Source organism: Orcinus orca, chromosome 11 (genome assembly GCF_937001465.1).
Source record: "Orcinus orca chromosome 11, mOrcOrc1.1, whole genome shotgun sequence".
Classification (NCBI taxonomy): Eukaryota; Metazoa; Chordata; class Mammalia; order Artiodactyla; family Delphinidae; genus Orcinus; species Orcinus orca.
In genome coordinates this window covers 24,411,480-24,424,986 of record NC_064569.1, presented here as the reverse complement: position 1 = coordinate 24,424,986, position 13,507 = coordinate 24,411,480, and the positions used below count along the sequence as shown (strand labels likewise).

The window sequence follows — 13,507 nt, the reverse complement described above, 5'->3', positions numbered from 1 at the left end:
AGAGCTTACCATCTAGAAGACAAGAAAAACATTTAACAAATAATTTAAAAGCGTTACCTGTGCCTGGAAAGGAAAGTTTAAACGTTCTTGACAGAAGAAAATAAAGGGGCACAAAACGTGGTGCAGAGTTTGGAAGAGTAATACGGATAGGGCTGCAAATGTTAATTCCTGCGCCCAAGTATCTCATTCCTAACGAAGTACTATTAGAGGAGTTGAGATTCTTTCTGTGTTCTCTAAGTATCCGTTGGTAGGTAACAAAGCTCTCCTTGGAGAAGTTAATTCCTTGCTAGCCACGTGGTCACAAGTGAAATAAGTTTAAACCTCCATTCTTCTTAGCCGAGCCCCCTTAACTTGGCTCACACCTCTTGATTCACAAAGCACTTCGTCAGCGAAAGGAATATCGCGAGAACTCTACACCGTTTCCCCGCCCCCCCACCCCCCCGCTGACGTTTTCCACGGCGGTAGTCGCTTTTGTTCTCGCGATATTTCCGGGTAAACGGGAGCCCGGGCGACCGGGCTTCTGTGAAACATGGCGGTCGGCTGGGACCGTAGCACAAGGTAAAATACTGAAACCTCGCCGGGTGCTGTTTTCTCGTTTGTTCCAGGGCTGTTCAGGGCATGAATGTGGTTAAAGGGGTGAGAGCCCGTCATAGCGTTAGCTCCTGTCTTAGTTTCTCTCTTCCGGAGAGCGGGCCGGACCGGGGAGCCGGTCTACTTACCTTCCCCGGGGTCGTTACTGGCAGGACCCTGGGCAGCGCTGCGCCTGGAAGCTCCCCTTTTCCTGGTCCAATGTCTCTCCGCTGTCTTCCAACTTGAAGGAGTTTAGCTGCGTCCCCATAGCTGCTGACCCTGGCCCATTGCTTCTCACAGTGCCCCGTGCCCCGGTGCTCCTCCCGTTCGCAGGGGCGGAGGGTCCCGCGTTGTGAAGACCAGCCTGATGGTGTCCCGATCGTCCCGGGTGTCTGGCTCCCATCCCCATTTCAGATACCAAATTCTTCGCAGCAAGTTGTGCTCTCTAAGAAAGAACGAGGTCTTGGCCTCGCCTTGGGAGGTTCGCACGCCGCTTAAGAAATTGAGAAAGGGGCAGGGCAGGGTGAGATGCTGTAGGAGAGACAGGTCCGAGTGTCACTACTTTTCTGAAACCCTTGAAGAGTTAAGAAGCCCTTGTTAGATAACATGTCAGCTCGTGGTAGAGAATAGCTTTGGGTATTGGTAGTACATAGAATTAATAGGTCATTGTTTGAGAAAACACGTTCCAGTAACTTTTATATTTAGGATTTAGTGCCCTCGAGACAACACAAAGTTACAAAATACCGGTTAAAATGATGCAAGACTGGCTTTCAGAATCAGTTAAAGATGAAGATACAGAAGCAGATAAAGATACAGTTAAAAACGGGATTTATTTATTTGTTTGCAGTTGTACTTAGGTATTTCATTGAACTCTAGTGTACAGCCATTATAAAGAAATGAATTAGGCTTGTTCACTGAAGAATTCAGGACTTATGTTTGTTTACTTAATATGTTTATTGATATTTCCAAATTGATGCAATTATTCCAGTTCTCTTAGAGGAAAAACATGAAAAAAAAATTTCATGGTTTTCTTCGGGGGGAGAACGTGGGGCGGAATTTCTTTCTTTTTGATGATGATGACAACTGACTGCTGTAATTGTTTGAGGGTACAAATCATAAAAATATATCAAGCTTGAAAGTCTCAGAGGAAATCAGTACTAGTTTGAAACAACAGCATCAAAAAAGAATTAGAAAAAATAATAAATTTCTTTGAGGATTAGTCATTTAATTGGAAGAAATAGTGAAACATTTTTAATAGAAGTTACTCTTTAGGCAGTCTGTGCATGCTCCAAATCCTATTCAACAGTTTTTCTATATTTATTCTGATTCTGCCTCTTAATGTCATGATGGGTAAATTAACCTCTTTCTGTCTTAGTTTCCTTATCTGCAAAATGGGAATAATAATAATACAACTCAGAAAGTGAGTGGTGATGATCAAGTGAGCTAAAACATACAAAGCACCTAGAACAATGCCTGACATACAGTTAACTTTCATTAAATGTTAGCTCTTGTTATTTTTAAATTTTTGTTTTCTAACTTCTATACCTACTCACAAAATGTTGCCTTTGTTCTTAGTCAAAATATAGCCTGAAGAAGATGCTTTTATAAGTAATTTCTTGGATTCCAAAATTGATTAAACTCTTCAGTCTATATGGTTAAAATGTCCTTAAACTCCATCTTCCAATTGCTTGCTTTCTTAAGCCGTTATCCTCTCTTAATTACTAAGGTACAGATTCCTCTTTCTACTACTCCATGCAGTCTTACTTAAGTCTAGGTCAGTTCTAGGTCATTTCTGCCCTAGGTGCCTTGTTAACCCATTCTCCTTGCTTTTGGGGACCTTCATTCTGTTGTCAATATATTTCATGTGGGCTTCCCTGGTGGCCCAGTGGTTGAGAGTCCACCTGCCGATGCAGGGGACACGGGTTCGTGCCCCGGTCCAGGAAGATCCCACATGCCCCGGAGCAGCTGGGCCCGTGAGCCATGGCCGCTGAGCCTCTGCGTCCGGAGCCTGTGCTCCGCAACGGGAGAGACCACAACAGTGAGAGGCCCACGTACAGCCAAAAAAAAAAAAAAAAAAAAAAAAAAAAAAATATATATATATATATATATATATATATATATATATATATAATTTCATGTGTCTCTGACCTTTTCCTCACACTTTCCTTACTTGTTTAATTCAATTAATTTAAATCAGTTTTGTATGCTTTTATTGAGTAGTTACTGTAGTCAAACCATTCTTTGAGGAGGAGGATGTTTGTCTTTGCTTCATCTTGCTACTAGGTACTTACAAATTGTTGTGTTGCCATCACTCTATAGTCTCTTCTTTTAACTTTCATTCTATCAATTTGTATAATCCTCAGTCTATTCATGTTATTATCACCTAACTTCACTTTCCCACCTTCCTAAAGACTTTAACATAAACCTCAAATATCCTACAAGTCTTTGCATTTCTTTTGAGAATTAGAAACAGATATTTATCAAATGACTCATTTTTATCTTGATTAAAAACTGTGAGGTAACCATTATGTCTCCCTCCCTCCTTTTAAAACAAAATTATAAAAGAGAATTCTGAGAAGTTGAGGATCTTTTCAAATTCATCACATAGCTGGTAAGTGCCTAGAAGTCCCCCAAGTGTTTTTGATCACAAAAAACTCACATTTATACCATCTTACTTGGCTTCCAAGTAAACCTTTTTTTTTTTTTTAAATCACTTGGAAGTTTATTAGATTTGTTTGAATTATGTTAGTGTAAATAGTTTTAAAAACAAAATTTAACTCTGTTGTAAAAAGTTTTAAAGTAAAAAGAATGAGTACTTTTTTGATATCTAGTGTTTGTAAAGTGAAACTAAGTTATCTTTCATAAAATTTATTGTATTCTAATGCAATATTGTCAAGTAGTTTAAAATTACATATAAGTCATAGTTTTGCTTTTCGTTTCTGAAGTTCAGTGATAGCCTGGATAATATTTGTTCCATCTCCTTTCTCATTGTTATTAATGGCTTGTGTTAGTTTCATAGGACTGCCATAACAAATTACCAACTGGATGGCTTTAAAAACTAGAAATTTGTTCTCTTACAGTTTGGGAGACTACCAGACTGAAATCAAGGTGTCAGCAGGGCCATACTCCCTCTGACAGCTCTAGGAAAGAAACCTTCCTTGTCTCTTCTAGCATCTGGGCAATCCTTGGCTCCTTGGCTTGTAGATACATCACTCTAATCTCTGCCTGTCTTCACATGGCATTCTCCCCTGTGTGTCTGTGTATTCTCACATGGCCTTGTTAAAAGGGCACCAGTCATTGGATTTTGGGCCACCTTAATGCAGTATGGTCTCTTAACATCTTTAAAAACCCAAATATTTCCAAATAAGACCCATTCACAGATACCAGGGGTGAGGACCTAAAAGTATCCTTTTGGGAGACATAGTTCAACTCACAACAATGGCCATGTGTATTAACCAATTAAATATTTCTCATATTGTTAAATATACATTAAAAATAGAAGTTAGCTCATAAAGTGTGGGTAGCAGAAGATAAATTATGTCTCCATTTTTGATTGAAGAAGTAATTAAACTTAATTCAGCAGACCATAGAAGTGTCATGAATTCTATATTGTAATTTTGGCAAAGCATCTGATAGTTTCATTATATTCACGTGGACACAGATGATGAAATACTAGCTGTTTGACATTTCTTAGATTGAGTGTTGATAATGTGTCTCTGTGTTCCAGCATGAAAGGTGGTTTCTTATTTCTTATGCAGTTTTTCAAAGCATTGTCTTAGTCTCAGTTGTTATCAGTGACTTCCTGGAATTTGCTTGTTTTATTTTTTAGTATACACAACAGTTCAGGAGAGAAATTGAAGATATGATACTGGACTGGAGATTGTCAAAGTATGAAGAGCATCACCAACCAATGGGCAAAGGAATCTAGCATAATGGCTCCTAAATTTTGTTAACCAGTACAAAAAAATGTATAGAAAAAATCAGGGAAAGGGACTGGACTTAAGGACTGATATAGAATTGCAGTTTTTTTGTTTTTTTTGTTTTTTTTTTTTTTTTGCGGTACACGGGCCTCTCACTGTTGTGGCCTCTCCCGTTGGTGAGCACAGGCTGCGAACGCACAGGCTCAGCGGCCGTGGCTCACGGGCCTAGCCGCTCCGCAGCATGTGGGATCTTTCCGGACTGGGGCACGAACCTGTGTCCCCTGCATTGGCAGGCGGACTCTCAACCACTGCGCCACCAGGGAAGCCCTAGAATTGCAGTTTTTAATTTTATTAAAGAAAGATATCCAAAAACAAACAAAAAACTTTCTATCTAATTTTATCATTTCATAAAAGAAAGGACATTTGACACATTAAAAAAAAGGAAGGAAATAATCTCAGAATAAAAGACAGATTTTTAAACTGAATAAACTTAACTTAAAAAAAGAATCCTATATTGTCCTTGTTTTTTTTCACTTAGGTACAGACTAGAAACTTTTGTAACAGAATGGCAGTTCTGTGGTTCTGGAAACCACTGATCTAGGGTCTTTCTAAATGCATTTTTGAAAATGTCTGACTGAGCTGGATGGAGAGGCAAATAGAGTGGGAATGGGAGCAGTGGAACTGAATGACTGGGAGGAATCCAAGGGATTGAGAACACAGGGAAAATGAAGAGTAGATTCTTCCCTAGTGAGGAAATTAAAGAGCTGGAAGAATAATTGTTTCTGCTCAGAGAGGAAAATTGGTGATTTGGATATTAGAGGTGGAACAGTTTTAAAAGTTAAGAGGAGCCAAAGCATGGCCTTGTTCGTGTGTGGCTTTGTATAGAATTAAGGTGGAAGTCACTGGAGAATATCTGTTAGGCTTACATGGTAAAAGGATTATCATTTTGAATGAGTGCCCGAGACTGAGTGTCATAGGGTGGTGATGGAATGGGGAAGAAGTGCAGTGAATGATCCAGGTGCTGAAGTCATTAAGGAAGTTCTAAATATATCCAGGTGTTAATGGAAGATGAATCAAGTGCTGAAGTGAGTTAGTGTACACTGTGGGTTGGAGTATGGACTCTGGAGCCAAGCTGCTTGGCAGTGAATCCAGTTTCTACCACCTGCTGTGTGGGCCTTTAAAATACTTGACTGGGGACTTCCCTGGTGGCGCAGTGGATAAGACTCCGCACTCCCAATGCAGGGGGCCCGGGTTCAATCCCTGGTCAGGGAACTAGATCCCACATGGATGCAGCAACTAAGAGTTTGCATGCCAAGGAGTCCGTGTGCTGCAACTAAGGAGTACAGGAGCCGCAACTAAGGAGCTGGTGAGCCACAACTAAGGAGCCTGCCTGCCACAACTAAGACCCGGTGCAACCAAATAACTATTAAAAAAAAAAAGAAAATACTTAACTGTCTGTGCCTCAGTTTCCTTATCTATAAGTGAATAAAAATAGTATTTACTTTGTAGAGTCCTTTAGAGGATTAAATGAATTTAATATATAAAGTGCTTCAAATAATACCTAGCACATAATATGAAAGTTAGCTATAATTCTAATGTAGTATGTGTGTTTATTATTATTATTAGAAGATAGACTTGAAAAGGGAAGAGATGGTTGAGATATCATGTTAAAACATGCTACTTCTTTACCTGTGAGTCTCAGAAATGAAGTATGATTCAAAGATAATTACCACCAGGAGAACGTTATGTTTCATAAAGAGCAGGTAGAAGGATTGCTTTTAGAAAAACTGGAAGTTATTGGATGACTTGTTCATATCAGAACAGTGGCTCTATAGAGTAGATTGGCAAGTATTCGAGGTGGAACGAATTTTTGGTTGTAGGTTAATGCTGAGCTAACAGGAATGGGACTGGAGCAGCAGCAGAGTGGCAAGGTGCTCCATTGTAGAATAGAGCTGTCTTAGCAGAAGGTGAGACACAGCCTGCTGTTGTCCACCTTTCTATCTGGGGATGGGGGAGAGGCAGTGAGAGTGCCCTATGCATGCCCTCAGGGTCAGGCCTTGGAATCGTGAAAACTAGGAATGGAAGAAGCCAGAGGCTGGGAGAGAGCCAAGTGAGTACACTAGTTAGATGATTAAGGGAGGAGTGCCGGATAGGTTATATGAAGTGTTACAGGGTTGGTAAAACTAGCTGCTTTCCATATCTTTATACTTACATGTAATTTACAAGAAAGCATTTATAGAGCTCATTACAATATAGAAAATTTAGAAAGTAAAATTCACAGTTTTATTCATTTGCTCAACAATGCTATACCTACTATGTGCCAACCACTGTTGTAGGTGCTAGGGATATACTGTAGTGAGCAAAACAAAAATTCTTCTTGTAGATCTTATATTTTTACATATTTACTTATCTAAGTATGACTGTTTTGATTGGAAAGCTGTGCTACCGTGAGTTTTTCTGGGGAAATTTCCCACCTTCCTTCTTTCCTTCCTTCCATAAATATTTATCAAGTAACCTGCTGTGCATTGGAGATACAAAGATTAAGTTAGACATGGTTCCTGCCCTAAAATTACAATGGAGAAAACAAAATTAAACAAGCAAGTATAAATAGTGTGATAAAGGCACAGTGTTCTAGGAGGCCATGCTATAACTCATATGTTTGAGGTCATGGAAGTTTTTTTTTTTTCCCCTGAGAGAGATATTTAGACGGAGACTTGAAGAGTAAATAGGAGTTAGCCAAATGTAGAGGTGGGGGAGTGGGGGAAGGATATTTATAGTAGAGAGAATAGCATGTTTAAGGAATAGAAGGTGATTTAGTATGGTTGGAACTAAGACTTTGAGGGATTGGATTTTGAAGAGAGGTAAGCAGGGCCTGTGTTTTGAGTGCTTTGTAAACCATGTTAGGATAGGGTCCAAACTCTTTAAATGTAATGGGGACCTATAAAAATATTTTAAAATAAAATTTATATGATCAGTTTTATGTATTAAAAATATTATTGATTGTAGTGTGGAGAGTGAATTGAAAGATTGAAGATTGAAGCAATGCAAAGATGGATTATGGCAGCTGAGACTAGGCTCCTAGTAAGGAACTTCTCAATGGGCCTGGAAAAGAAATGACAGATTTGAGAGAAATTTAGGAAGAGTTTAAGTCTAAGGATGCAACTTATGTTTCTAGCTTGTGCATTTGGGTGCATGTGTCATCATTAACGAATATAGGGACACAGGAGGAGAAACAGGTTTGGTAGGGTGAAGTATTTATTTTTAGACTTGTTTTGTCTGAATTGTCTCTGGAATGCCCTAATGAAAATGTAATAGAAGGCAAAAAGATACACATGTCTGCAGAAAGATTTGGACTGGGAATAAAGATTTGAGAGGAATCAACATGTAGATAGAAATGGAAGGGATGGGAGATCACTTGGGGGAAGCGTGGAGGTTGGGAGGAGGGCCTAGTGCCCTCTGAGAGGAAGAAGAATCCGCAAAATAAGCCAAAGAATATCTTAGAGGTAAAACAAAAATCAGGAGTATAGTATTACCTAAGCCAGGTTAAGAGACTGTTTCAAGGAGAAAAAGAAGTGATGAATGAGTGAGAAAATATATTTTCTCAGAAGCAAAATTGATTAAGGGCTAAAAATTGTCCGTTGGGTTTGGTACTAAGCAAGTTGTTAATAACCTTGCTGAGAGCAAATTTAGTTGAGAGGCGAGGAAGTAGTCTCAGTATATGAATACGGACAACTCATACCTTTTAAGTTTTGCTGTAGGTATGCAGCTGGAGATCTATACAGTAGTTGGAGTTGGACTTGAGCTTACGTGGAGAGTTTTGTCTTAAAGATAAGCAGCTTGAACATATTTATTATTTAGCCCCTGTAGGAAAGAATGAGTATAAATTGAAAGATGGAAGAAGGATCAGTCTTGGTGCCGTTACTGCTAAGCACGTACTAAAATAAATTTGATTACTGAGTTGAACAAACTTGAGGAACATGGCTTATGCTTAATAAACACTCAGAAGCTTAATTTACAGATGAGAAGAGCAGTTTTTTGTTGTTTTTTGTTTTTTGTTTTTTGCAGTATGCGGGCCTCTCACTGTTGTGGCCTCTCCCGTCGCGGAGCACAGGCTCCGGACGCGCAGGCCCAGCGGCCATGGCCCACGGGCCCAGCCGCTTCGCGGCACGCGGGATCCTCCCGGACCGGGGCACGAACCCGCATCCCCCGCATCAGCAGGCGGACTCCCAACCACTGTGCCACCAGGGAAGCCCGAGAAGAGCAGTTTTATAACTGTCATGGGGATCAAACACTGTCATCTCTTGTCTACATGTTCTTTTTTTTCCTTAGGAAAACCATATACATGAAATGCAAAATTATATTCTGAAGGCCACTTTTGAGCATGGAATCAGCAAGGGGAGTTAGTTGGGTATTTATAATGGCAAATGAAATCAACCCATTAATGCATTTAGCTTCATTTTAGGGCAGTGGCTCCTTCATGGACTGATTAGTAGTGCCTCTGGTTAGGTCCTGCTCTCTTTTGGACAGTGTTCATGATTACTACCAGTTTTTACTTCCCTGAGTCTCCTTTTTTCTCCATGAATACTCTTTCTATGGTCCGTTCTTTCTGTATTAATCCTACTTAGATTTCAGACAAGTCTTTCTGCTTTCTTCTAGAGACATTCTTTTAGTGACTTTTTCAACCATTTAACTTATTCTGTTATGTGTTGATTTTATCAATACAACTTTGATTTCTGGTAATGCTTGTAGTATCACCTATAATATTATTTATATAAATCAGTCATATAAAAAAATTATATAAAGGGCTTCCCTGGTGGTGCAGTGGTTGAGAGTTCGCCTGCCGATGCTGGGACACGGGTTCTTGCTCCGGTCCGGGAAGATCCCACATGCTGCAGAGCGGCTGGGCCCGTGAGCCATGGCTGCTGAGCCTGCGCGTCTGGAGCCTGTGCTCCGCAATGGGAGAGACCACAACAGTGAGAGGCCCGCATACCGCCAAAAAAAAAAAAAAATTATATAAATATTTGAGATTTCAGTTATTTTTATGGCTAGCATATTTTAGACGTAGTTGGCATATTGATCAAAAAGAGAATAGCAAGCAATTTTTAAATAATATTTTTATTATAAAAGCAGATAATTTGGAAAATCCAAAATTTTGTAAAGAAGACAAAATCCTCCCATGATCTACTTATAACATTTTGTGTATAGGCTTTCAGTTTGTTTCCCATATATCTTTTTCCGTCTCCCATAAAACTGGCATATGGCCTTCTGGTCTTTGCTTAATGTATTATGAGTATTTTCTTACATCATTAAATGTTTTCTTTTATAAGATTTTCAGTGTTTACATAGATTTAGAACTTTTAATTCACTGTAATTTGTATATTGGATACGAGGAGTTCGTTTCTATCTTCAATATTTAAAAATAGCCATACAAGAAATATCCTCATCAAATTTTTGTGCACAACACAGATATTTTCCTTCGGATACATTCCTAAAAAAGGAATTTACTTAGAATAAGAGCGGTGAATATTTATGTTCTTGTTAGCAGTGTATGAGCATATCTGCTTTACTTCATTGTCATCCATTAATGGGAATGTATTATTTTTATATGTTTTGTTAATTTCATAGGAGAAAAACTATTTATTTTAATTTGTATATTCAAATATTACAAATGTAATTGAATTGATTTTCACTTTTTTTGGCTATTTAATGTGTTTGTGTGTGTAAATTGCCTGTCATTAGTACTTTTTTGTCAGGGTGGAAGTGGAGAAAAAAGAGGTGTGGATAAGTGTTAAGCTTTTTTTCTCAAGGAGGAATAAGAATGTTACGTTGTTCCAAGGACATTTGTCAGTTATCTAAAAATAAAAGAAACCTTTTAATCTTTTTGGAGGATTCATTTATTCATTTTTTATTCCTTAGCATGACTATATGAAAGAAGAAGAAGGTTTTCCTGAAGATGAGGCGACTGAATCGGAAGAAAACCTTAAGTTTGGTGAAAGAGTTGGATGCCTTTCCGAAAGTTCCTGACAGCTATGTAGAGACTTCAGCCAGTGGGGGTACAGGTGAGTATCAGTTCAAATTAAAACTCCTTCAGTAAGTGCAACTTCTAAGTTATCAATCAAGAGCATACAGAAATGTAGCCATGAGAAAGAACTCATCAATGAACTGTGCAGTAACTTTATAGTTGGTCTGTCCTCATGCCACACTATTTGCCTTAATTTTATTCTTATATATATTCTTTTTTGCATCCAACCCAGTGCAGTCTATGCATTTAGCAGTGTTTATTAAAACATTACTGAACAAATTAATCCAGTTTTACTGCTTTGGTGCTCTTGAGTTATGTATACGTATATTAACAAGATTATTATATGTAAATAGAATTGAAGTTGTTTAATGATGTTGAAACTGCCTCAGTCTGTTTTGGTTAAGAATAAGTCAATTTAGACATGATAATAAAAATTCTTAAATTTCACATTACTGAAGAGAGGCAGCATAGGGTAATAGTTAAGAGCTTAGACTTTGGAATCAGACTGTCTATATTTAAATTCCACCTCTGCCCCTTCCTAAATACTTGATCTTGAGGAAGTTAATCTGTCTATGCTTTAGTTTCTTCTTCCATGAAATGGGGATGATATCAGTATTTGCCAGGTAGAGTTGCAGTAGCAATTAAATAAATTAATATTTATAAAATGCTCAGAGCAGTGCCTGGTACAGATAGTAGTATTTGTTAAATAAATAAATAATGAATATATCAGAAAAATATGCAACTATAACAGTATTAACTATTATTTCTTTCCCCATGAAGAGCTGATAAGACAATATACTTCCCATAAGATTGACATTTCATTTAGTAAAATGTATAATAAATTGCTTGCTATTTCTAATCTCTTGTGATTAACTTTTGTTAATGAAAATAGTACAAGTTCTTGATGCACAATCCATTTTAAGTGCAGTTTGTCATAGTATATGATAGTGCTTTTTCTTTTTGTTAGATCTTTTACTTTTATAAATGAAGTGAAATACTTAGGAGCTTTCAAAGTAGAAAGTTTTATTAGATTTGGAGATGTTATTTGAGTTTCTGACACAGATTGTTGTGGATTCTTAGGATCTAAGAAATTAAGCTAGTTTTTTTTTTTTAATTGGACTATAGGCATGGATGCATTTTTAATTATGAGGGGACTACTTTCAAATTTGTGTTGAGAAACTTATGCTTACTTTCATCATTTATCTTATCTGTGACACTGCTATATATAACAAGGTAAAAGTTTTATGTATTTGTAGAATTTTGACAAATCTATTTAGTGAGAAATGTCCTTCGTATTGAAGAAATAAAATGCTTTCTCAATAGTGCAAATGTTTGTGTTCATGTTTGTGTTCATTAAATCTTCATTTTTGAGCTGTTTTAGAAAAAAATTTATAATGACTATTTTAAGAAAAACCTTTTATTGTATTCATTCACGTGGCAATCATATTAGGGTATTCTTTGCTAATTTTAATCTTACTTAAAATGGTTTCCTGCTGTTTACCTTTTAAAAATTGTTTTAATTCTTTCCTTTTTTGTTGGTTTCTCAGTTTCTCTAATAGCATTTACCACTATGGCTTTATTAACTATAATGGAATTTTCAGTATATCAAGATACATGGATGAAGTATGAATATGAAGTAGACAAGGATTTTTCTAGGTAACTTTTTTTTTGAAATACCTTTAGATTTAAATTGCTCTGAAGGTAACATATTAAAAAAAAAGTCTAACCTTTTATACTTGGTTTATTTTAATTCTGAAGAAATAGTACTGAAAAATCCTCATTAATTGTATGCATTAGGTAAAACATTTTAGAATAATTTGAATACTGGTTAAATTCTAAGAGAAAGGTTCTCTGATTGAATATGCATTTGTTTAAAAAGGTTAGGAGAATATGTTTTTCCTTAGATGTTGAAATGACGGAAATTGTTTGATGTTTTGAAATTGTTTACTCTTTAGATTTTGAAATATCTTACTGATCTGTGTGAACTGGAAAATAAATTGTCTAAGGTTACATTGTTTATGCTTATAGCTTGATTGTTGTAAATTGTGTATAAACTATATTTTAAGGTAAACAGCATCACTTTTAAACCTTTGAAAATATTAGTACCTTAATTAGGAGACAAAATATACTTTATTTGTATTATTTGGATTTTTTAATTGATTGAAGGTAACAGGTTTATAATACTTAGATTGCACTAGATAGCAGGAAACATTTACTTCTCAATTTCAATCCCAACTCTGCCATTTACTAAGTATGTGACTTTAGGGAACTTACTAAATCTGTTTCTGCGTGTGCTTCAGTTTCCTTTTCTGTAAAATGGGGATACTAATTATAGTACTTTCCTCTTCAGGTCAGTGAGAATTCAGTCAGTCAACATTTGTAATAGTTGCTGTGTAACCTTGGGCAAGTCATACAACTGACTTCTTTCGGGCCTCAGTTTCTTGATCTATAACATCAGTGTTATTCTTAATGCCATTAGTTTTTAAGGAATTTGTTGTTTTTCTTATTTTGGTTATTTTAACACCAATGAAATAATTTTTATTCTTTCTAAATGAAGTCATGTAGTTCACCACATAAGTGTAGCGGGGATGCCCAGAAGCCTGTCTGCTTGACCTCACCCTCTTCCTATAAATCTGAGCCTAAACCCCAGGGTTATTTGGAACACAGTTTGAACTCTAGACTACTTTAAGACTCTGAAGTTCTCAAAATCTGTACTCCCTATTGAAACCGGATGAAAATTATTAGAGTGAAAAAAAGTTTTGATAGGAAGCGCAGGACAGGACTGATCCTGATTGTACTCATTCTGTTATTCATGGCACTGATTCTGATATTTGAAAATTAATTTGATTTGAACTAAATATTTGAAAATAAGGCATTGGTTGAGCCTTTTTAAAAGGCCATGCAAAACTTTAAGAATCAGGTTTTTTTTTTTTTTTTTTCCTGGTAATTTGGGTACATTCATCTTGAGTCACACAGACCTAGTTTCCAATATGCC

The 13,507-nt window shown here is 37.0% G+C and overlaps 1 protein-coding gene across 4 annotated transcripts in view; it reads left to right on the top strand.

The window, feature by feature from the left end:
- The first annotated feature begins 448 nt into the window (after positions 1-448).
- Positions 449-13,507, top strand: part of ERGIC2 (ERGIC and golgi 2) — a 36,428-nt gene continuing 23,369 nt past the window's right edge. Inside the window, exons 1-3 of one of the 4 annotated variants that reach the window (XM_004270885.4) lie at positions 449-558; positions 10,407-10,549; positions 12,060-12,168. In XM_004270885.4, the coding sequence (XP_004270933.1) occupies positions 10,444-10,549; positions 12,060-12,168 (215 nt within the window). In that variant the 5' untranslated portion in view covers positions 449-558; positions 10,407-10,443. Of the gene's footprint in view, positions 559-8,348; positions 8,423-10,406; positions 10,550-12,059; positions 12,169-13,507 lie in introns of those variants that run through there. The other 3 variants (XM_049694226.1, XM_033430162.2, XM_049694227.1) reach the window with 3 other exon arrangements.